General features: G+C 44.8%; 1 protein-coding gene across 1 annotated transcript in view; it reads right to left on the bottom strand.

Annotated features, from left to right (window-relative positions):
• Window positions 1-25,775, bottom strand: part of LOC105484171 (anoctamin 2) — a 363,016-nt gene that overhangs the window by 245,892 nt on the left and 91,349 nt on the right. Inside the window, exons 4-6 of the mRNA XM_011745546.2 lie at window positions 23,209-23,360; window positions 21,171-21,225; window positions 18,615-18,666 (exon numbers count right to left, since the gene is read on the bottom strand). Coding sequence (XP_011743848.1) covers window positions 18,615-18,666; window positions 21,171-21,225; window positions 23,209-23,360 — 259 coding nt within the window. The remainder of the gene's footprint in view (window positions 1-18,614; window positions 18,667-21,170; window positions 21,226-23,208; window positions 23,361-25,775) is intronic.

Genomic DNA, 25,775 nt, shown 5'->3' with positions numbered 1-25,775 from the left:
CGGGGTGAGAGGAGCAGAGGGTGGGGAGAGGGAGTGCAGATGGGGGAAGGGTGCCCTGGAGGTTTGCTGAACTGCAGATTTGTCTGACTCACAAGACTACAATTTCACTCCGAGCATCATTAATCAGTTCAAGAGCCATAACCACAGCAACATGAAGCCACCCTACCATAATCAAAGGGAGGAGTCCCAAGCCGGGAGGGGAGTTTGTGGGAGTTTGTAGTTAAAAAATACAAAGTGCTGTAGGCCTGGATAGAGGCTGAAGCATCACAGGCGGGTAAGGCCCCAGCTAGACCACACCCCAGAACCTACCCAACCCAATCCCTACAGTCACACCCCATGGTTGCCGTGGCAGCTGTATATACCCTGAAGACAGTCCCAAAACTCCAAGGAGAAGTCCAGCAGGTGTTTCACCTACTTAGCTCTTCTGCTAATTCTCAGCTTGACTTTGCACGGTAGCCAAGTGTCTGGAAGCATTAAGCCATTAGACCGATAACCTGAACTCCTGGTCCCAGCTGCCAGATCCTCAGAAATGTCTCAAATTATTGGGACACTAAAGCTATGCACCCTAATCCCCATCTCAAATAAAGCTTCCGGTGCACGGTGCAGCTGGAAGTGGGCAGCTTGCTTCACTTCCAGGACAAGGTTTGCTCATTGTTTTGTGTTCCCCAGAGGCCTGACCTGGGTCAGAGAGCACTCCTCTCACCTGTGTGTCTCACAGCACTTAGCTCACGGCTGGAAACACAGAAGAGATGGCAGCCCTAACAGTCACCGGCCCTGTGGCTGCAGTTATCTCAGTACTCCTCTTGTTCATCGCCTTCCTCACTGCTTCATTGAGCATTCTGTGCTCATGAAGAAACTTTTAAACTCCAGCTGATTGTTCTGTCTCCTAAGACAGAAAGTCAAGGTAAAAGGTCCTTTGCTTTGGAGCACACTCAAGTTATAAAACCAGAGTTGTCCTAACTCAGATAACCACAGCCCCCAAAATGCTGCAACTGGATGTTTCTCTGCTCCCTCTAGCTGTGTACTCCCTACTTTTCAGGTGGTATCCTATGGGTGATCCCAATCACTGGCTGCTAGGGGAAAGGAGAAGAAAGTACATTTGAGGAGGAGGAATGGGGCGGGAGAGGCATGCTGAAATTTAAGCATTCATCCACAACTTTACCCAACAACAGGGATTCCTTTGGCCTCCCGGTTCACCCACAGACTTCAGAAACCAAGATTCTACCCCCAAACAAGCATGGAAATCAGTTTAAAACAAGAAGAAAATAATCAAACGTTTTTTAAAAAGAGTCCCTGCTTTGAAAATTGAAATTCTGATTTTTTTCTTTCTTTTCAGCAAAAATGGGCTAATTGGTTCCATCATGCGCCATCCATCTGGCCATAATGGCAAAGTTTTCTTCTTCAGGATTGCATCTATATTCTTTCCTCTCAGCTCTAGACCCAGGGAGAGACAGAGAGACCCAACCTTTTGTCCTATTACTTTCAGGATGGGGGACAGTGAGAAGGAGAAAGCGCTGAGGACATTTTCCCTTCCCTGTCTTCCTTAAGAGGAACAATGTCTCAGCTCAAAGTATAGCCCCTGAGGAGCCCCTCACTGATCCTCAAAGTCGACGTGCCCATGTCCCCTTCAAATCACCAGGTACTTCATGCCTAGTGTTTAGAACTAAAAACTTCCAAAGGAGAGGGCTCATGTTTCCTCCCTGCCCAGCATGGACCACACGTTTGTGCAGCCTGACACAACCAGGCCTAGCACCACAGTCCCACATCCACAGGGGCAGGGCCAAGAAACATGACTGGGGTGGGCTTAGGACTCGGCACCGGTACCTGAAAACACACATTCGTCATACAAAGCTGAGACCTAGCACTGAGCTTCATAGACATATCTGATTTCCTGGACACAAAGGAACAACCAAAGCGCAGAAGTTTATGGTCTACCTCCCAAAGAGAGTCTCATTAAATCTACAAGTGCTGCTCGGTAACAGGGACTGCAGTGCTATTCCCTCCAGGCCAAACTCAAAGGAAACTTTTATCCACCGGGACAGGTACTTAGAGGAATGGGTGCCATACTCCTGAAAGCCCATTTGGTTTTGATTCTCCCAAGAACAGGGCCCAGTCCGCCTGGCATTGTGCTTTCATCCCTGCACTCCAGCCGGACGTAAATCTAAACCAGAGCTCCCAGACGGTGCATTTAACAGAGACTATATTTACCCATCACCAAATTGTCTTGACGTGTGCTTAATTACTTAAATGCCTTTAATCCCAAGCCTTTTCTTCTAAGAAAATGTAAACCAGTTCAGCTGGATGAATGATAAACCAGATGTTTACAACACACAACACGGTCTGGCTTTGGTCAAAATAATTAAGACATTGTCTCCTGAGTGGGGAGGGGAGGTGTCCAAAGCATACATTTGTTTAAAGGCTCTGACACCAAAATGTCCATGAAAATATAGTTCCATCAACCTGTAATTTTCTGTCCATGAAAAAGCAACAGTAACTTTCATATGAAGGAGCAAGAAAGGTGTTTACCCTCCTCTGATAAGGTCAGTGAGGCTTGAGTTTCTTTCCATGGCAAACTGCACTAGAAAGTTATTCAATAGTAAAGTCAACTCCCAGGGCTCTCATAACTGACCTTGGGAAAGATGACATTGATTAAGGAGGCATCCTGATCACTCACACACTTCCACCACCATGCAGTACCCAAACTCACAAATATTTTCAGTCTCTGAATGTGGTGGGCATTAATCCATAATCTCGCACTTTCAGGAGTAAATAAGAGGGAAAGGTCGAGTTGTTCCTCTTGAAGTTATGAAAGAATTCTAAAAAGTTTGATCATTAGTCCACCCACACTTTTTTAAGGTCAGCTCCTCCTGCTTTGTCCTTTTATACTAATTTTAAACATCACCCCCCATAAGAGAGAAAGAGAAGGGAAGGAAAGGGTAAGGGAGGGGAAGGGGAGGGGAAGCCAGGGAAGGGCAGGGAAAATGGTGCAGGGTAGGGCAGGGGAGTGGAGGGGAGGCAGGGCAGAGCAGGAGAGGGAAGGGAAGGGGATGGAAGAAAAGGGAAGGAAAGGGAAGGGAAGGGGGAAGTGGAAGGGGAAGAGAGGGGAAAGGAGGGAAGGAGAAGGGAGGGAAAGACAGGGCAGTGGAAAGAAAGGAGAGGAAGGAAGGAAGGGAGGAAGGAAAAAAGGAAGGGAGAAAGGAAGGAAGGAATGAGGAAGGGAGAGAAAGAAGAAAGGAAGGAAGGAAAGAGAAAGGAAAGAAGGAAAGAGAAAGAAAAGAAAAGAAGAAGGAAGGAAGAAGGAAGGAAGAAAGGAAAGAAGGAAGGAAGGAAGGAAAAGAGGGAGGGAGGGAAGGAGGAAGGGAGGGAAGACAGTCAAGAGAAAGAAGGAAGGAAGGAAAGAAGGAAGGAAGGAAGGAAAGAAGGAACGAAGGAAGGAAAGAAAGAAAGAAAGAAAAAGAAAAAGAAAGAAAAAGAGAAAGAAGAAAGGAAGGAAGAAAGAAGGAAGGAAGGAAAGAGAATGAAGGAAGGAAGGAGAAGGAAGGAAGGAGAAGGAAGGAAAGGCAAGCAAACAAGCAAGAAGAAAGGAAGAAGGAAGGAAAGAGAATGAAGGAAAGAAGGAGAAGGAAGGAAGGAAGAAGGAAGGAAGGAAGGGCAAGCAAACAAACAAGAAAGAAAGAAAGAAAGAAAGAAAGAAAGAAAGAAAGAAAGAAAGAAAGAAAGAAAGAAAGAAAGAAAGAAAGAAAGGAGAAAGAAAGAAAGAAAGAAAGAAAGAAAGAAAGAAAGAAAGAAAGAGAAAAGAAAAGAAAAGAAAGAAGAGGAAGGAAGAGCAAGCAGAGAGAGAAAGAAAGAAAAGAAAGAAAGAAAGAAAGAAAGAAAGAAAGAAAGAAAGAAAGAAAGAAAGAGAAAGAAGAGGAAGGAAGGAAGAGCAAGCAGAGAGAGAGAGAGAGAGAGAAAGAAAGAAAGAAAGAAAGAAAGAAAGAAAGAAAGAAAGAAAGAAAGAAAGAAAAAGAAAGAAAGAAAGAAAGAAAGAAAGAAAGAAAGAAAGAAAGAAAGAAAGAAAGAAAGAAAGAAAGAGAGAGAAAGAAGGAAGGAAGGAAGGAAAAAAAGGAAGGGAGGAAAGGAAAAGAAGTTCCAGAGACCTGGCTGGTGGCTAGGGCATTAAAAGGGACTGAATGCCAAATGTGCATACAATACTAGAAAAATCAAAATTAGGCCCTTCACAGATAGACTTGGTTATCTTTGGGTGGTCAGAACCCCAGTGGTCAAATCCCCAGGAGGCAGGAGGCAGAGTGCTTTGCAATACGCTTCATATTCCCAAGTGTAAGCAGGTCACGAAGCCTACGACAACAGTGCACCCTATCTTTATTTTTATGTTTTTCTTTGGTTCACTCTAGAGTTCCTAAAAATCACCTGGGTAGATTATTAAAAATGCAGATCTCGGGACCTTGCCCCACAGATTCTGATTCAGCAAATGTGGCATGGGACCTGGACAGCCAGGGTTTTAGCAAGCACGCCGGGTGATTCTGATGCCAATTCACATGGCACCATCGCCCAAAATCACATGCAAAGAATTGCTACAGGAGTACAAACTTCTTCCAACCATCCTCACCAACTGCTCTGGATGCTCCTTGTTCTCATCTTCCCTTTCACTATAACTGTCTGCTCTCAACCTCTCTGAGGCCTGCAGGCATCATGCAACCCCGAGTACCGGCCACACCCCTGGTACCTGCTCTCTGTGAACCTTCAGGAAAGCCAGTCCCCTCCCTGGGCCTCGTTGGCTCATATGTACAGATCGTGTGGCTCCTTTGAATCACAGTCTGGGAAATGTTAGAGCCAGAAAGAAGCTTAGAGAGCACTGAGAGGCTCCATTTGTTTTATGAGGGGAGAAACAGGCCCAGACAGGGAACATGGCTTGACCGAAGTTTTACAACTTGTTCATCCCAGAGCTGGAACTGGCATCCACTTCTCCAGCCTTGCCAGGCGTGTGCCTATCTTCCACCTTCCCCTTCCAGATCTACTCTCTACTGTCCTCTATCTGACATGAACAGGCTGTGCTCTCTGGCTTCGTACCGCTATCAGCAGTATTGAGACCCGTGGCCTTCTGCCTGAATAGTCACCTGCTCGAGGCCACCTCCTCTACCCGATTCCACATTGCAGTGGCCTCTCTTTCTCTCCATGGGTCTAGGGATGGTGAGAGCTCTGCTATTGTTAATTCCAGGTTACAATGCTGTCCCTGGCATTCCCCAACTCCCTGTCTATCCCTTTGTAAATGGTTTATCTGTACATATGCCCACCTTGAATTACCCTAATTGGGGTGTGCTATTTGTTCCTATTGGGACCCAAACTGATTCTCTGGAATTGCCACCACTATGTCTTCTGTGTTATTTGCTTTCCTTGCAAGTATCTGTCTTCTCACAGCCATGTGGCTTGCTCCCTGTTTTCCTCAAATATTACATCAGGAAGACCTTCTCCGACTACTCTATTTAAAATACCTTCCCACTCTCACTTCATTTTCATCTCCTTTATTTGCTTTATTCTTTCTCCTGACCCTTATCCCTACACAACATCCTATCCGTTGTATTTACTTCTTGGTTTATTTTCTGTCTTCCATAACTAGAAAGTAAGCTCCTTAAGGGCAAGAATTTGTGTCTGTTGGATTCACTACTCCATTTCCCAGGTCCAGAACATGAATGTCACATAGTAAGTGCTCAGTAAATATGTGTTGAATGAGTGAATGGATGTTACATTGGGAAGGGCTGAGCTTCCACCTCTTCCAGGAAACTTTTTCCAATAACTTTATCCATTTACTAATTAAATGAGTTAAAAAGCAATGACAAAGAGCCAAGAAACCTAAATTCTAAATCCAACTCCAAAGTTCTAACTGTGGGTGTGCCAGTTAATCTCTCTGTTGTGAAGTTAATTAACATCTGCTGAAGTTACTTTGCTGGCAGTTTAAAGGATCAAATGATATAATGAGTGTTAAAGTGTTTCGAAAAACATACAACTGCAAGCATGCAAGGAGTTCTTATTACTTTGGTGACAGTAACACCTAATTTATCAGAGGCCTCTTATCTGGTTATCTCAGCTCTCACAACAGAAAACCCAGAAACAAGAAAAAAATAAATGAGCAGCTAAAATAGATTTCACAAAACCTACTTTCTAATGTGACGTCCCTTTACCACAGCAGAATCGTTCAGACCCTCCTGCCACGCATTTTACACTCTCTTTACCCAAAATTCTAACGAGCTTGTTTTTTGTCTCCCACACTGAAAAGCAAACCTGAGACAGCAAAACTCAGGGAGGGAGGTTACCAGAGTCAAGAATTCAAGAAATCCGAGCGATGTGGTGCAAACAATCCTAATAATGCTTTGATAATCCTTGAGAGTACATGAAAATCATTATGTTCTTAATGATGATCTTGAATAATCCAGAAAAATTTTCATATGCCTTTATGTGGAGAATATATGTAGGCATGTTCTACATAAGCAAGCAGGAAATTGTGTGATAGATTTTAGAAAGATTTCTGTATAGAAAGATATTGCTGTAGACAGCAAGAGCTATACCCCTGACCATATTCCCCTTTCACTTTGGTTCAAGGTTAAATTTGCAGTTCAACTGTAGAAACTAGAGGACATTATGGTTTGAATATGTGTTCTATTTTCTTCCTCCTAGTTTTGACATTCTATTTTAATTTATTTTCTCTGGTTCTTATTTTTCAATTTATTTTTATACTATGTTGTCTTGCTGTTTTTCTTGTAAGCCACCCCAGAAATTTTGTGGAACAAGGCAGGAATATAAATATATCAATACATACTACTTGTATATAGGTTAAAGCTTTGCAAAAGTAGGCATTCAGTAAAAATGTATTGTCTCAAAGAACAAAGAGACATTACTAGATAAATGGGAGAATTTCTAAGTTGTTACTATCTTTAGTATCTTTTCTATTTTCTAATATTTAAATTGGGTACAATGGGAAAGGGAATAAAGCTTTGTCAGTTGGTTGCAAAAGAAATGACCATACAAAAGATAACCCCGAGAGTGAAGGATCAATGAAAACACCTACGATTCCAACTCCAGTCCTGTTCTTTTTCTCTTTCTCTCTTTTTTTTTTTTAATGAGGACACAATCTTCTGGAGAAATATAAGCTGATTCTAGTCACTCATGCTTCTCCTCCACCCCTTATAAGCCAGAAAGAAAGGCAATAAAATCTAAATTTATCCTGTGGCTCAGGCCTCCATATTATCTTGGGGCCTCATGGAGTTATCACATTCCTCATTTTTTTTTTTGTTTATCTTCTAAATAAGATTGGTAAGTTGGCCAAAGAGCTTAGAGGGCACTTGGTCTTCATAGGCAGAAGTCAACCCACTGGAAATCAGGCCTTTGGTGTTCTCCTCTGCTGAGAAGCGGAGTTCAGTCACATGCCCCCTGTTACAAAGCTAGTAAGTCCTCAAGGGCTACTGTGAAGTTAACAGATTCTAAAGACTCAGCCTAACTCCACTCCTAGTCTGTAGCATCCCAAAGGTAGTGGAAATAGGATTAGAGCAAGGGTACCCAAGTTCTAGACTCAGTTCTGACTCAAGATGCCACCCTGGGCAAGTCACGTATCCTCTTTGTACCCATCTGTAATTGGAGATGATCACTCCTGACATACCTAATATTCCTGGGAGCAATGATTTACGTTAATACTTAGACATACAGAGACATACACATGGGCATTAATTGCCTCCTCCCCTATGTTCCAACTGCACTCTGTACGTATCTCTATTATAGCACCTACCACACTGCCTCATCACAATCTGTTTCCACGTCTGTCTGCATGGCTAAACTAAGAGTCCCTCAAGGGTAGAAATTATGCTAAATTCAGCTTGGCATCCCTCCATTTCTCTAACATCATTTGACACACAGCAGGTGCTCATTAAATGTTTTTTGAATGTCAAAAAGGAAAGACAAAATTATAAATACAACTCAAAAACAACAACAAAATCCTGACATTTGACTTTGAGACATCACCAAAAAACCCTCAGATTCCCACACACACAATAAAAAACATGCGTGTTAAAGCCGAGGGCCTCTAGTCTCCAGTGGTCTTCCAACAACCTGGGGATTGTCCCCCAAAATAAACTTTTGTTTTTAGGACTTTCCAGTTTACAAAACAAACTAACAGCCACTTATTTCATCTTTACAAAAACTCCGCAAGATAGAGATTATAATCCCCATTTTACATAAAAGTAAGCTGAGATGCAGAGAGGTTATTTGTCCATGAACACACATAGTCAGAAACTGACCAGAAACTGCTGTGGGACTAGCAGGCTGGGCATTTTTAAATTAATCCACTCAATCAAATCAACTGAGTAGAATGTGCAAGACAGGCAGTGAGGTGCACTGGGGCATAAAAGATGACTCAGAAACATCTCAAGGACTCACTGCCTTAGGAGTCTAAGCCATGGGTGTAGAAAACAAGCAAGCAAGAGATTCAGTTTGATAAGAGCTCCAAGGAAAGGGCTTCAAGGAAGAATCTGGAGGACAGTGATGTTTGATCTGGGGATAGGCATCACTGAGATTGGGGAAAAACACAGGCAGGACATTCAGGAAAAGGAAACGGCATGAGCAAAGATAGAGAAAATAGTGGTCACATTAACAGGAAGAGGAGTAGGAGAGAGAGGAGAGAAGTGGACATGCTGATTTTGAGGTTCTGGTGAACATCTAAGTGGAGGTATCCATTAAGCAGTTGGAAATGCAAGGCTGCAATTGGTGAGAGAAACAGGAGCAAGAACAGATGGTTGCAAGTCATCTATATAGAGAAAATAGAGAGTGCAAAAGCCAAAGGAACTTGGAAGCTGACAACATCTAAAATGTGGAATAAGGAAGAAAAATCAAGGAAAATGTGACCCATGAGGGAGAAACAGAAGGACAGCAGTTGAGTAGGTCAACAGCACCTTCCAACAACTATCAGAAGATGGAGGTGCAGTAAAGAAGGCTTAGAAGGATGCAGGAAGTTGTGGAAGATGAAGACTGAAAAGAAAAAAAACATGAACTATGGGAGATGTGATGGTTAATACTGAGTATCAACTTGATTGGATTGCAGGATGTGAAGTGTTAATCCTGGGTGTGTCTGTGAGGGTGTTGCCAAAGGAGATTAACATTTGAGTCAGTGGACTGGGAAAGGCAGACCCACCGTTAACCTGGGTGGGCACCATCTAATCAGCTGCCAGTGCGGCTACAATATAAAACAGACAGAAAAACATGAAAAGGCTATACTGGCCTGCATCTTTCTCCTGTGCTGGGCCCTTCCTGCCCTCAAATGTCAGACTCCAAGTTCTTCAGTTTTGGGACTCAGACTGGCTTTCCTTGCTCCTCAGCTCATGGGAGCTTGTGATCAAGTTAGTTAATACTATATATATACCCTATTAGTTCTGTCCCTCTAGAGAACACTAATACACATTTTCTACCAGGAGGGGTTCTAGAGGAACAGAATATTAAGGATGGAGTTCTTTCATTGGTTTTTGGGTTTCTGGAGTTGGCTGCTTAGCATTAGACCCCAAAATGCTAAGGACTCTACTTCCAATAGTATGGAGAACACTGATAGTCCTTGGCATGAGCTGTTTAGAGAGTTATGCAAAATAAATGCATTTGACACTCTTGATTCACTGCTCATGAGAGGCAAGGAGTTTAGTGACTCTATACATAATACCTTTGACCATATGCAAGGAACCAAGGAACATAATGAAGTTGGTTGGTTGCTCCTAAGTTCAGTGGACCAAGTGATGAAAGAAAATGATGAACTCAGGGATTCTAACGCCCAACTTGAGAAGCAGATTCTGAGCATCAAATCTGCTAAGATTGCCCTGAGTGACAGTTTTATCTCCTGTAGAGAAAGAGCTGAAATTGTGGAAAAATAGACACAAGCTCTTATCATGCAAGTGGCTGACCTGCAATGAAAGGTGCATTCACAGCCTCACCGGGTGTCTATTGTTAAAATGAGGGCACTGATTGCAAAAGAATGAGAGGCAACAGTGATGGCCTTCACTGAGGCAGTTGCCAGGCAAGAAAATGTTGATTCTCCTCAAGAGCCACCCCCAACACCCCTGTTTGTTTCTAGACCTATAAATAGACTAAAGCCCCAGTGGGCCCTTAGAGGTGAGGTTGACAGTATGACCCATGAGAAGTTGCACTACACTCAAAAATAACTGCTTGAGTTTTCTAATTTATATAAACAGAAATCTGGATAACAGGCATGGGAATGGATATTAAGGATATGGGATAATGGTGGAAGGAACACAGAGTGGGATCAGGCTGAATTTATTGATTTGGGCTCATTAAGTAGGGACTCTGCATTTAATGTTGCAGCCCAGGGAGTTAAAAGGGATTCTAATAGTTTATTCGCTTGGTTAGCTGAAATATGGATTAAAACATGGCCCACTGCGGCAAGCTGAAAATGCCTGATCTCCCTCAGTTTAATGTAGAGGAAGAGATCCAAAGGGTTAGGGAGACTGGGATGATGGAGTGGATTAGTTACTTCAGACCTACTCATCGCAGCTGGGAAGTCCAGAAGATATACCCTTGACCAATGCCTTGTAAAATATATTTGTGAGGGCAGCACCTGCATCTCTGAAGGGCCCTGTAATTGCTCTTCTCTGTATGTCAGATCTAACAGTGGGAACCACAGTCACTCAACTACAAAATTTAAATACAATGGGAATAATTGGATCCGGAGGTGACAGGGGCCAAGTGGCAGCACTCAACCATCAAAGGCAAAGTGGGCGTAGCTACCATAGTGGACAGCAGAGACAAAGCAGCAATCAGAATAGTCTGACTCATGTAGAGCTCTGGCATTGGTTTATTAATCACAGTGTTCCTAGAACTGAAATTTATAGGAAGCCTACTGCATTCCTACTTAATTTATATAAGCAGAAAACTTCTAGGTCAAATGGACAAAAGACTAATTTGAATTATAAAAACAGAGAATCATGGCCCATCAATCAACTTCCGGAATTACAGACCCAGAACCCCTTGATTGAAGGGGAGGTTGGGTCCCCTTGAAGAAGGACCCCACTACACTACTAATAATTTATGCTGTTAATCTTTCTCTTACCCTTCCCCAAAGAGACCTCCAGCCTTTTATCAGAGTAACTGTGCATTGGGGTAACTGTGCACTGGGGAAAGGGATATGATCAGATATTTCAGGGACTACTGGTCATTGGCTCTGAGCTGACGTTGATTCCAGGGGACCCAAAACATCATTGTGATCCTCAAGTTAAAGGAAGGACTTATGGAGGTCAGATAATTAATGGAGTTTTAGGTCAGGTCTGACTTACAGTGGGTCCAGTGGGTCCGCAGACTAATCCTGTGGTCATTTCCCCAGTGCCAGAATGCATAATTAGCACAGAAATACTTAGCAGCTGGCAGAACCCCCACATTGGCTCCCTGACTGGTAGGGTGAGGGCTACTATGGTGGGAAAGGCCAAATGGAAGCCATAGAGCTGCCTCTACCTAGAAAAACAGTAAATCAAAAACAATATTGCATCCATGGAGGGTCTGCAGAGATTAGTGCCACCATCAAGGACTTGAAAGACACAGGGGTGGTGATTCCCACCACATCCCTCTTCAACTCTCCCATCTGGCCTGTGCAGAAGACAGATGGATCTTGGAGAATAACAGTGGATTACTATAAGCTTAACCAAGTGGTGACTTTAATTGTAGCTTCTGTACCAGATGTGGTTTCATTGCTTGAGTAAATTAACACATCTTCTGGTACCTGGTATGCAGCCATTGACTTGGCAAATGCCTTTTCCTCCATTCCTGTCCATAAGGCCCACCAGAAGCAATTTGCCTTCGGCTGGCAAGGCCATTAATATACTTTGACTGTCCTACCTCAGGGGTATATAAACTCTCCGACTTTGTGTCATAATCTTATGTGGAGAGACCTTGATCACTTTTTGCTTCCACAAGATATCACGCTGGTCCATTACATTGATGACATTAAGCTGACTGGATCCAGTGAGCAAGAAGCAGCAAACACACCGGACTTATTGGTGAGACATTTGCATGCCAGGGGACGGGAAATAAATCTGACTAAAAATCAGGGACCTTCTACCTCAGTAAAATTTCTAGGAGTCCAGTGGTGTGGGGTCTGCCAAGATATTCCTTCTAAGGTGAAGGATTGGCTGCTGCATTTAGCCCCTTTTACAACCAAGAAAGAGGCACAACATGTAGTGGGACTATTTGGATTTTGGAGGCAGCACATTCATTTGGATGTGTTACTCCGGCCCATTTATCAAGTGACATGAAAGGCTGCCAGTTTTGAGTGGGGTCCAGAATAGGAGAAGGCTCTGCAATAGGTCCAGGCTGCTGTGCAAGCTGCTCTGTCACTTAGGCCACAGGACCCAGCAGATCCAATGGTGCTTGAGGTGTCAGTCACAGATAGGGATGCTGTTTGGAGCCTTTGGCAGGTGAATCACAGTGCAGGCCTCTAGGATATTGGAGCAAGGCCCTGCCATCTTCTGCAGATAACTGCTCTCCTTTTGAGAGACAGCTCTTGGCCTGTTACAGGGCTTTGATAGAAACTGAACACTTGACTATGGGTCATAAAGTCACCATGGCACCTGAACTGCCTATCATGAACTGGGTGCTTTCTGACCCATCTAACCATAAAGTGGGTCATGCACAACAGCATTCCATCATCAAATGGAAGTGGTATATACGTGATTGGGCTCAAGCAGGTCCTGATCACACAAGTAAGTTACATGAGGAAGTGGCTCAAATGCTCATGGTCTCCACTCCTGCCACCCTGTCTTCTCTTCCCCAGTCTACACCAATGGCCTCATGGAGAGCTCCCCATGATCAGTTGACAGAAGAAGACAAGACTCGGGCCTGATTCACATATGGTTCTGCACAATATGCAGGCACCACCCGAAAGTGGACAGCTGCAGCACTACAGCCCCTTTCTAGGACATCCCTGAAGGACAGCAGTGAAGGGAAATCTTCCCAGTGGGCACTTCGAGTAGTGCATCTGGTTGTGCACATTGCATGCAAGGAGAAATGGCCAGATGTGCAATTATATACTGATTCATGGGCTGTAGCCAATGGTTTGGCTGGATGGTCAGGGACTTGGAAGAAGCAGGATTGGAAAATTGGTGACAAAGAAATTTGGGGAAGAGGTATGTGGGTGGGCCTCTCTGAATGGTCAAAAACTGTGAAGATATTTGTATCCCATGTGAGTGTTCACCAGCGGGTGACCTCAGCAGTGGAGTGGATAGGATGACCTATTCTGTGGACACCACTCAGCCTCTTTCCCCAGCCACCCCATCATTGCTCAATGGGCCCATGAACCAAGTGGCCATGGTGGCAGGGATGGAGGTTACACATGGGCTTAGCAACATGGACTTCCACTCACCAAGGCTGACCTGGCTACACTGCTGAGTTCCCAATTTGCCAGCAGCAGAGACCAACACTGAGCCCTAAATATGGCACCATTCCTGGGGGTGATCAACCAGCTACATGATGGCAGGTTGATTATTTTGGACCTCTTCCATCATGGAAAGGGCAGAGGTTTGTCCTCACTGGAACAGACACTTACTGAGGATATGGGTTTTCCTATCCTGCACGCAATGCTTCTGCCAAGACTACTGTATTAGTCCATTTATATATTGCTGATAAAGACATACCTGCGACTGGGAAGAAAAAGAGGTTTAATTAGACTTACAGTTCCACATGGTTGGGGAGGCCTCAGAATCATGGAGGGTGGCACTTCTTACATGGCAGTGGCAAGAGAGAAAGAGGAAGAAACAAAAGCAGAAGCCCCTGATAAACCCATCAGATCTGATGAGACTTATTCACTATCACGAGAATAGCATGGGGAAGAACAGCCCCCATGATTCAATTACCCACCCTGGGTACCTCCCACAACACATGGGAATTCTGGGAGATACAATTCAAGTTGAGATTTGCGGGGGGACACAGCCAAACCATATCATTCTACCCCTGGCCCCTCCAAATCTCATGTCCTCACATTTCAAAATCAATCATGCCTTCCCAACAGTCCTCCAAAGTCTTAACTCATTTCAGCATTAGCCCAAAAGTCCACAGTCCAAAGTCTCATCTGAGACAAGGCAAGTCCCTTCCGCCTACGAGCCTGTAAAAATCAAAAGCACGCTAGTTGCTTCCAAGATACAATGGGGTATAGGTATTAGGTAAATACAGCCATTCCACATGGGAGAAATTGGCCAAAACAAAGGGGTTGCAGGGCCCATGCAAATCCGAAATCAAGCAGGGCAGTAAAATTTTAAAGCTCCAAAGTGATCTCCTTTGACTCTGGGTCACGCTGATGCAAGAGGTTGGTTCCCATGGTCTTAGGCAGCTGCACCCCTGTGGCTTTGCAGGGTGCAGCCTCCCTCCGGGCTGCTTTCATGGACTGGCATTGAGTGTCTGCAGCTTTTCCAGGCACACAGTGTAAGCTGTCAGTGGATCTACTATTCTGGGTTCTGGAGGAGGGTGGCCCTCTTCTCATAGCTCCATTAGGCAGTGCCCCAGGAGGGACTTTGTGTGGGAGCTTCAACCCCACAATTCCCCTCCACACTGCCCTAGCAGAGGTTCTCCATGAGGGCCCCACCCCTGCAGCAAACTTTTGCCTGCACATCCAGGCACTTCCATACATCTTCTGAAATCTAGGCAGAGGTTCCCAAACCTCAATTCTTGACTTCTGTGCACCCGCAGGCTCAACACCACATGGAAGCTGCCAAAGCTTGGGGCTTCCATCCTCTGAAGCCACAGCCTGAGCTGTATATTGGCCCCTTTTAACCACAGCTGGAGCGGCTGGAACACAGGGCACCAAGTCCCTAGGCTGCACACAGTACAGGGACCCTGGACCCAGCCCATGAAACCACTTTTTCCTCCTGAGCCTCTGGGTCTGTGATGGGAGAAGCTGCCGTGAAGGTCCCTGACATGGCCTGGAGACATTTTCCCCATGGTCTTGGTGATTAACATTAGGCTCCTTGCTACTTATGCAAATTTCTGTAGCCAGTTTGAATTTGTCCCCAGAAAAATGGATTTTTCTTTTCTATCATATAGTCAGGCTGCAAATTTTCCAAACTTTTATGTTCTGCTTCCCTTATAAAACTGAATGCTTTTAACAGCACCCAAGTCACCTCTTGAATGTTTTGCTGCTTAGAAATTTCTTCTGCCATATACCCTAAATCATCTTTGTCAAGTTCATAGTTCTACAAGTATCTAGGGCAGGGGCAAAATGCCACCAGTCCCTTTGCTAAAACATAACAAGAGTCACCTTCACACCAGTTCCCGACAAGTTCCTCACCTCCATCTGAGACCACTGCAGCCTGGACCTTATTGTCCATATTGTTATCAGCATTTTGAGCAAAGCCATTCAACAAGTCTCTAGGAAGTTCCAAACTTTCCCACATTTTCCCGTCTTCTTCTGAACCCTCCAAACTATTCCAACCTCTGCCTATTACCCAGTTCTAATGTTGCATCCACATTTTTCGGGTATCTTTTCAGCAACGCCCCACTCTATTGGTACCAATTTACTGTAATAAGCATTACATGGGGAGCTCCCCACAAGGCCATTGGTGTAGACTGGGAAAGTAATGCTGCTGATAAAGACATACCCGAGACTGGGAAGAAAAAGGACTTACAGTTCCACATGGCTGGGAGGCCTCAGAATCATGGTGGGAGGTGAAAGGCTCTTCTTACATGGTGACAGCAAGAGAGAATGAGGAAGAAGCAAAAGTGGAAACCCCTGATAAACCCATCAGATCTCGTGAGACTTATTCACTATCACAAGAATAGCATGGGAAAGAACAGCCCCCATGATTGAATTACCTCCCCCTGGGTGCCTCCCACAACACGTGGGAATTCTGGGAGATACAATTCAAGTCGAGATTTGGCAGGGGGACACAGTCAAACCATATCAACTACCATCCGTGGACTCACAGAATATCTTATCCACCATCATGGTATTCCACACAGCATTGCCTCTGACCAAGGCACTCACTTTACAGCTAAAGAAGTGTGGCAGTGGACTCATGCTCATGGAATTCACTGGTCTTACCATGTTCCCCATCATCCTGAAGCAGCTGGATTGACAGAACGGTGGAATGGCCTTTTGAAGTCACAATTACAACACTAACTAGGTGACAATACTTTGCTGGACTGGGACAAAGTTCCCCAGAAGGCCATGTGTGCTCTGAATCAGCATCCAATAAACGGTACTGTTTCTCCCATAGCCAGGATTCACAGGTCCAGGAATCAAGGCACTGAAGTGGAAGTGGCACCACTCACCATCACCCCTAGTGATCCACTAGCAAAATTTCTGCTTCCTGTTCCCACAGCATTACGTTCCGCTGGCCTAGACATCTTAGTTTCAGAGGGAGGAATGATGTCACCAGGAAACACAATAATTCCATTAAACTAGAAGTTAAGATTGCCACCTGGCCACTTCGGGCTCCTCCTACCTTTAAGGCGACACGCTAAGGAGGGAATTACAGTGTTGGCTGGGGTGACTGACCCAGACTATCATGATGAAATCAGTCTACTACTCCACAACAGATGTAAGGAACAGTATGCATGGAAGACAGGAGATCCATTAGGGCGTTTCTTAGTATTACCATGCCCTGTGATTAAGGTCAATGGGAAATAACAGCAGCCCAATCCAGGCAGGACTGCAAATGGCCCAGGCCCCTCAGGAACGGTTTGGGTCACTCCACCAGGAAAAAAACCATGACCTGCTGAGGTGCTTGCTGAAGGCAAAGGGAATACAGAATGTTTAGTAGAAGAAGGTACTCATCAATACCAGCTATGACCACATGACCAGCTGCAGAAACGAGGACTGTAATTGTCATGAGTATTTCCTCCTTCTTTTGCTAACAACATGTTTGTGCATGTATACACTTGCACTAAGAAATAACTTCATTTCCTTTTTCCTTTATCAAGTGACATAAGATTTACTGACCTCATATCAGCATTTGGGTAGTGTTAATTTCATGTAATAGTATTTGGATTGGGGATTGGTGCATTTCCGGTTGTATGAATGATAGCTGTATTATGTTAGGTATAATTATGACCTTATTATTGCCTTTATTTGAAGATTATGTATGATCTCAGATGCGTATGGGTTCAGGTTGACAATGGGTGGACTTGTGATGGTTAATACTGAGTGTCAACTTGATTGGATTGAAAGATGCTAAGTACTGATCCTGGGTGTGTCTGTGAGGGTGTTGCCAAAGGAGATTAACATTTGAGTCAGGGGGCTAATGCTTAATAAATATATAAATTTTATATATATATAATATATATTTTATATATATGTAATATATTTTATATATATATATTTTATATATATATAACATTTCTCTGTTTTTTAGGCTAATTCCCTCACCCACTTACTCAGCCTCGCCTCATCAGCACCGTGTTCCGGACAAATAACATAACATGGAAGGTCTGAGTTTAAAAAGTACATTGTTATTTGGAATCTTGTAGCAAGATGAATATATCAAAGCAAACGTAAGCAAACATAATTGCCCTGTTGAGAGGTTAAGCACTATTCTAAAAAGACTATCGTGGCATAACACCCATTCAGATTCCTTCTCCAGCACTGTGCCCTGGGTACCCAGGCACACTCTCAAGCCCCACAACACGCTCTCAAATACTAGCTAGCTAACATCATCATTATCGTCATTCCTGAGCCTGATCACCTCCTCTATTCAGTAGACAGGACTCCAAATGACTTTGAACGCTTTTCAACCTAAAGCTGCCTCAAAAGCCAGATTTGCCAATCCCAAAGCGCATTCTGAAGACGGCTCTCCCAAAGCTGTCAGAAGCCGCTTGGAGATGGCAGCACCTTGGGAACAAGGGTTCAACATGCAAGAATGATTCCTGTGCAGAAGTGTTTGTGTGTGACGTTTTGGCACATTTCTCCAAAAACCAGTCTCAGGGGGTTACGGGCACAGCTCACATTGTACCTGGGCCGTCACAGATGTCTTCCACACAATCCATCAGGATCTGGACGGCCTGCCTTATACTGCCTGCCTTATACTTGGTCCCAAATGCTTCCAAGACAATTACCCTAATATTTAAGAAACAAACCACAGGGCAAACAGATTCAGCCAGATACGGTGAGAAGACTGCTGAGGCTCACTCAGACTTAGCCATCACGTGCTGTGTGGGCTCAGGGCAGTTATGCACCCTCTCTGGCGGTTCATCTCTTCTTACATAATATGAGGAGGTTGGACTAAAGGACCTCTAAGATGCTTTTCTTGGGTTATTAAAAACTATTCGAAATGTTGAAAAACAGAGGAGCCGCAGAATTATCCCGATACAGTGGCAGGTATGGGCGGTACGGGGAAAAGAGAAAGAGAAAGCCGGGAGACCTGGGATGAAGGCCTAGGAGAAGCTACAACAGCCCGGGAGCAGCCCCACTGAGAAACGGGACCCCCACTGCTCCTGGGGCCAAGGCAGGCTTCTCAGCCTAAGCTAAGCAGCCTCTCCGTGGGGGGCATTTGTTTGCTTTGTTCTTTGCTGCCCACCAAGGGAGCTGTTGAAAGCACAGGGAGGGAGCCGCCTCAGCACCCGTCAGCACCCTGCCCGCGGGCTGGGGTCCTTACCCATCGTGTTGTTGGCTCGGGAGCAGGCTGTGCGCTTCAGGATCTCGTGCACCTAAAAGGGGACGACAGCAGAGCTGTGAGCGCCTCGTTCCCCCCGCCCTCCACCGTGCGTCACCCTCACCACTGCCTTGCAGGGGCGGGAGACGCCCGGGCCCGTTTGCAGTGAGGGCTAAGCCAAGCAGGTGCCTGGCTCATGGGCGGCACATCAACCCCACTCAGACTTGAGGACTTTGAGGAAACAAGGGATGTAACCCCCCTGCACACACATCCCCCGCCCCTTCGCCCCACCCTGAGAAAAACAAATGAATAAAAGGCTAGAAATGGACTGCAGTTACAGGAGGTAAGGAAAACAGAGGAGCCCACCCCGGACCACATAGCCTGGCTCTGTGGGGTAGGGGACAGTGTCTGCCGCCCACGTCGGGGAACCTCAGGAAAGGCGGGGTTCTGTCTGGTGGGTCCCGGGGAGGGGCAGGCCCCCTCCCCCAGCCTGGAGCCCGGCTGACGGGGAGAACCAGTGTGGTGGCAGAGAGCTCCGGAGGTAGGTGCAGAGGGTCCTGAGCAAACGTCAGGAGGGTCAGCTTGCGTCTGTAATGGGGCCATCTAGCGGAGCTGCTCGGGAGACCAGCCAGGCCGTGCACAGGGAAGCACTCTGAAACAGCAAAGGAGCTACCTCTATGTTGGTCACTGATGTCTTTATTTCGTGGTTTTTTCCTGGGTCCTCATCCTGCCTCCCTGATCAGAGCATATCATACACTTCCTTGAAGATTCATGTCTTAGAGCACCGTCCTAGGCACACAGCAGCTGCCAACTCAGTGGCTTTGCCTGCCTGAAGCCCTACGTGCCCAAAACAGCCTACAGAATCCTCTGGCCTATGGGACCTGCAGGGGACTCTGTTTCTTACATGGGAGGAAAGGGGTGCTTCCCACAAAAGAATCAGGGAGGGACAAGCCTATGCCAGTCTATAAAGAGATGCCCAGCAATGAAGTCTGCCTTGCAACAAAAAGCTGAGGTGCTCAGACACCCACAAAGAAGCAGGCATAGGGGAGACATCCACAGATGAGGGTGAGGTCCTCCAGCCAAAGTCCAGGGCAGAATAGATCTCAGGACAAAACTCAAGGCTCTTTTCCCCTGTTCTCAGTGTGTGGCGGACTGAGGAAAGGAAGATGCTTCCAGAAGGAGAGATGAATGCTAGAAGATGTGTTATTCCATCATTATTTACATTCCCATATTCCAGCCACAGCCTAAAGGGAGTGGTAAGTAAATAACTATGGGGTCCAAGAGTGTTTAATTCTTCTCCTAATATAGTGCAGTAATTCAACAGCAATAATAATTAGGAACAGCATTTATACAGCATTGAATTATTTTACGAGCACTTTGCAATTATCAAGTAATCTCCGCAACACCTTATAACTCCCCCACAGTCGTGGGACCCAAGCCACAGTGAGATTTCATTGGCTACTAATAGCATCAACCAAGAAAATGGGACGTTAATGCCTTTTTCCATTGGAAGAAAAAAGAAATCACATGCCCATTTTAACTCTGCCTAAGACACTGGGCTAAGGGAGCTGAGATTTCCTTGCCCATCCTGCAAGTAAGAGTTAATGCCATGTTTGCAGTGTGCCTGGGAAATCTCCTAGCCTCCTCTAATCACCTGTCCCTTCTTATTCCTATATTTTCTTACCACCCTTCTAGGTATCTAACCCTTATTCCTCCTGTGGAAACTTCAGTTCTTTGGTAAGGATCAATGGAAACGCACTTCATACTTCCCATGGGGGCATGTGTAAGTTTCTGGCATTCCTTGGGCCCCTCTTTCTGTCTTGTGCCCATAGGCTACGTGACCTCTAGGGTGATAGAGAATAAACTGATCGGTGAATGAAGATGTTCTACAGCTCATGCAGGGGCCACAGAAACACAGGCTATATGCAGATTTTTATTAGAATCCATCATCCTACAAAATTCAAACACTTGACATAAAGGCAAAACGACTATGGAAGAAGAGCTATGGTCACGAGCGTTGGCTTTCTAGTGAATGGGCTGGTGATATTATTCTTGGGCAAATGGGTTAACTAGCATTCCATGTTATATAAATTCACATGACTCTGTCATGAGGGTTGAAAGAAGGGAAAATGCATAAACAAACACAGTGGTCCAACCATCAGAAGGACTAGTTCTAGTCCTTGTTCTGACACTAACGATCTATATAATTTTTTTTCAATGCATTGCTTCTCAGAGCCTCAGTTTCCTCTATGTAAATCAAGGGGTTCACCTAACTAACCCCCACAGCAACTATGACCTTCCCTGGTTTTTTTCCTAAGCAGAACTTTAATGGAGAACCCATAAAGAGAAGACGACGCTCCCCTTAAACCACAAGTGAGGGCAGCTATTTGCTGTTTCTTCTGGGGAATGGGGAAGCTCTTGCATACTTTTCTCAGTTGCTGGGCAACTCCAAGCAAATAACTGTGTGAGGTGGCAGGGAGGGTAAGAGAATATCCTGCCAACTAGGGACTCAGCTCTTTCCCCATCCTCTTTCCTAACACAGTACATCTATTTACTTACAATGCGGCTGCGGGTGGCATTATCAAAGAAGGTGTCCTTTTCCTGGATGTTGTACCTGGAGACACCAAGAGAGCAGACGGCAAATTCACTTCTTGCCCTGAGACCACTGCCACCCCAGGCCCACAGCAAATCTTTAGAAAGCAACATAGCAAGACTTATGAGGTGCACACACACACACACACACACACACACACACACACACACACACACAATGTTTATGCCCTTCTTGACTCAGTAATTCTAAAAACTCATCCTAGAAATTTCTCTTAGGGAAGAAATTCAACACACAGAAAGAAAAATAACATAAATAAAAAATGCCTATTGAAAAGGAACTTATAATAAAGATTATAACAATAAGATGCAATCCCAAAATCTATAGGATAGGGTATCATGCAGTCATCGAAATTTATAATTATGAAAACTTTGTGTATAGAAAAAGATTATACCATGTTAGAAAAATATACGATGATAAGGTTCCAAATGGAAAGTATGTAAAAAAGATACTGGTGCATGAACAAAGACAGTTAAAAAATACAAAACAAAAAGAGTATCGTTTCAGGGTGTTGGATTATCACTCTGATTCTTCAAAATTTCATTTAATGTCACTGTCATCTCATCCATTAGAAAAATCTTAATCATGCAAGGGCTGTGTCTGTTTTTAACTTCATACACTGAGCTTTCACTCAGAAAATAGCACATGGGGTGTGTTTGTAATGCTGAGGAAGCTGTGCTAGAGGATGCAGTGATGAAGGAAGGAAATATGCTCCCAGCACCCCAGGAGCTCCAATCACTGAAATGTACATTTCTCTAAGTAACTGACACAGAGTAGAACATGGGAACATGCAGACCATTGCCATGAAAGTTCAGAGGGTGAAGCGCATGCTTCTGGTTGGGAAGAGCAGAATATCCTTCAAAAGGAAGGTGTTGATGAACCAGTCTTGAAGGACAACAGAAGTAAAACAAACGGAGGTGCCTAGGAGGTTACCATTCAGATGCCAGCACCAGCATAAATGAAGGCCCAGGGAAGGGGACGCAGGGAAGCACCACAGGACATAGAAAGAGCAGCAAGCCACCAGTCACCATGCAAGGCCCAGCTCAGCCACTTTGGGCCGTGTGACCCTGGACAGACTTAGACTTTGGTGTCTATAATAGAAGATAGTTAGATCTGGCCGGCCACCTCACAAGGGGGCATGAGTACTGAATGAGAGGGTAAATACATGCAAATGAAACAGCATATGCATATGTGTAGGATAATAGCGAACACAGCAAAGATGGATAGGAGATGGTCTCTCATGGACAACAGAAACACTGCTCCACAACTTCCACCTCCTAAAATGAGAAGGTCCTTCTTTCTGTCCTCTCTGCCCTTCCATGCCCCGGCCTTTCTCTCTCTTGCTCCATTTTCTTGTCACCCTTGATAGTTGTTTATTTTCTCATTAGCTCCTAGAGCAAAGTTGATACTTGACGGCTGCATCTCCCACTTCCCAGCTGTGGCTCCCCCTTCCAAATGTTTCCCAAGTGGCTATCTCTGTGAAGAGCTTTTATTCATTCTTCCTAGGCAGGCTGCAGGGACAGAGGAAGACCCTTGAGAGTCAATGAATGTACAAGTAGGCAGTTGGAATCCAGAAACCCAGAGGCTACCTTCTCTCCGGTTTATCATATCCTGTTGAAACCCTATTAGACTGGCAATTGGGAAGAAGGTTTTCCTGCAGAAGATACACAGGCGTCTGACCACTTTCTCACAGAGTTCCAAAGTTTATTGTTGGCTGCTCCCTGGTTTGCCCATCACCCTGCAAAATGGTCAAATGGCGGATTTCCTGCTGGACAAGCACCCTCAGCTGTTTGGGATAATCTCACATGGGGAGGGGGTTCACAAAGCAGGCACAGGGACAATGTCACCGTGAGAACATGCTTCCTACTCTCTCTCCCAGGCATTGGGGCACCCACTTTGGGAGCCCCAGGGCTGAGTCATGGAACAGCATTCAATTTTCCTTCCCATCCCTTCCCACATCCCTGCTCCAGCAGCTTTAATACTCACAGGTACATCTTCTCCCTGGAGAATGGGTAGGACAGGTTTTTCATCTTGTTGTTGCTGTGTTCTGGAACTCGGGGTTGCAGGGGCGAGCTCAGCTTCTGCAGAGCTGCACTGAACTTCTTTGCAATGCTGCCTCCTGCTTTGATCTCGTACATCTATGAAAGGAAGAGCCACAGGTCTGAAAAGGGGGCCAGTTCCAACAGAGAGGAATAGATTCACAAAAAAAAAGCTGCATGGACACAGATTCCTAGAGGTGAACATTGGAAAGAGGAAGAGACTTGGAGAAACAAGAAGGAGGGCCTTCCCCTTTTCCCCAATGCCTTCGCAAGGGCCTAGACTCTGGACTCCTGTCAATCCTTTGAGCTCATGGAGGTGAGCAGTGCAGAGGAATTAAGTGAGGAGTCCAGACTTTCTATATGACTCAATATCATCTTAGAGAAACTGCACACCTACTATGTGACCCTACTAGGTGCTTGACACAAATTAGCTCCAATGCTTACAGCAACGCTGCTGGGTAAGTAATACTATTTCCATATTATGATGAGACAATTAAGGCTCAGAGAGGTGAGGCAAATTAACAAAGGCCACATAGATAGGAACTGGGTGACAGAGCTTGGATTTAACTCTTGTCAACCTAATCCAAAGTCTATACTCTAAAACTGAGCCACGCTTCTATGTGATCATGCAGCATCACATTCTTTGTGTTTTTCTTAGGAAATATCTGTGTTTAAATGAGTTTGCTTTCAAAGTATTCAACATTTAATGAGTACCTGCCTTGAGTAAGGCATAGATTTAATACCAAGGTAAATGTTAATATTTATAGTGCATACAGTTTTTTTTATAATGCATAGCATGCTTTGCATACATTATAGCTTTGGATCTTTATAATTTGCAAATGGAGTCACTGAGACACAAAGGTTGTATTTCTCACAGCAAAGCTGTGACAAATTGATGATGGCCACACATTTTTTACACAAATTCTTTTAGGAGGTAGCATCTCTGTTCCCACCCGCCTTGCATCTGCATTTGTTCAGTGGATGTTTAACCAGTGGAGTATAGCAGGCATGACACTATGCTATTTCTATCCTTCAGAACATGGGTCCCCAATCCCCAGGCCACAAACTGACCAGTACTGGTCCAAGGCCTGTTAGGAACCGGACCACACAACAGGTGGTGAGTGGTGGGTGAGCAAGCATTACTTCCTGAGCTCTGCCTCTTGTCAGATCAGACGTGGCATTAGATTCTCATGGGAGCATGAACCCTATTGTGAACTGCACATGTGAGGGATCTAGGTTGCGTGTTGTGTTCTTTATGAAAATCTAATGTCTGATGATCTCAAGTGGAACAGTTTCATCCTGAAACCATCCCTGCCACCACCCCCTCTACCCTTGGTCCATGGAAATATTGTCTTCCATAAAACCAGTTCCTAGTGCCAGAAAGGTTTGGGGACCACTGCTTTAGAAGATGGGCAGCCTCAGCCTTGGTCTGCCTTATCCCTTGAAGCCCTGAATCACACCATAAGAAGTCTACAAGATGTCCCGAGAGTACCCAGTGAGGGAAAGGCACTCAGCTGAGCCCAGTCTTCCAGTTGCCCTGCCAAGCAGCAGGCATACCACTAAAGCCTTCCTGAACCCTCCCATCCAGCCCACCTCTAAGCTGGCTACCACCAAGTGACCCCAGTCGACACCACACCAGCAGAATAATCACCCAGCCCAGCTCTGCCCAAGTTCCTGACCAAAAAATCATGAGATAAAATAAAATGGCTGTTGTTTTAAGCTACTAAGTGTGGGCTAATCTGTCAGACTGCCACGGACATCCAGAACAAGAGGTGACATCCAGACCCTCTGACTCGAAATCCTATTTCCTTCTCTACCGTGATAGCTTCACATTACTTCAATGTAGAGGGGCAGTAAGACTGGTATGAAATACTTGTCTTCATACTTGGGTACCTGAAACACTCACTAAGATAGAATGAGAAAATGCCACAAAAGACACATAAAGTACTTTGAGGGTTCAAAGAAAGGAGGCAGCACATTCAGTTGAGGAATTAGAAAAATGTTTCTTTGAGGGAGTAGCATTTCAGTTGGATTTAGCAGAAGGGTAATCTTCTTCCATTACCATTTTGTTCTTTAATAAAACAATGATAAGTAAGGACAGGGCAAGAGCCGCGCCAGTCTAACAATTGAAACATAACCACAGTTTATTTCATTCTTCTAAACCTTTTTCTATGCATTTTAATTTCAATTACAAAATTAACACAGTTCAGGTAAATGAACAAGCTTAAACCATTAAAGTATATTAACTAAATATTAGGAGTTTCCTTTGACTTCCAACCCAATTCCCACCCTCTTCTCCAAAGGGAACCTTGCTTAACGGTTTGGAATATATTTAATTCCTATCTTTCTGTATAGATAGAACTAGGTTCCTTCCTAAGCAACTGTGACCCTACTTCACATATTCCTCTATAATTTGCTGTTTTTATTTAGCATTATATCATATATATCTTTCCAGGACAGTCTGCATACAGCTATTGTAATGGATGCATAGTATTACACAGTAGACATGAATAG

The sequence above is a fragment of the Macaca nemestrina genome, chromosome 10, assembly GCF_043159975.1.
Source record: "Macaca nemestrina isolate mMacNem1 chromosome 10, mMacNem.hap1, whole genome shotgun sequence".
NCBI lineage: Eukaryota > Metazoa > Chordata > Mammalia > Primates > Cercopithecidae > Macaca > Macaca nemestrina.
Note: the sequence above shows the minus strand (reverse complement) of the source record. Positions and strands in the feature narration are given on the sequence as shown.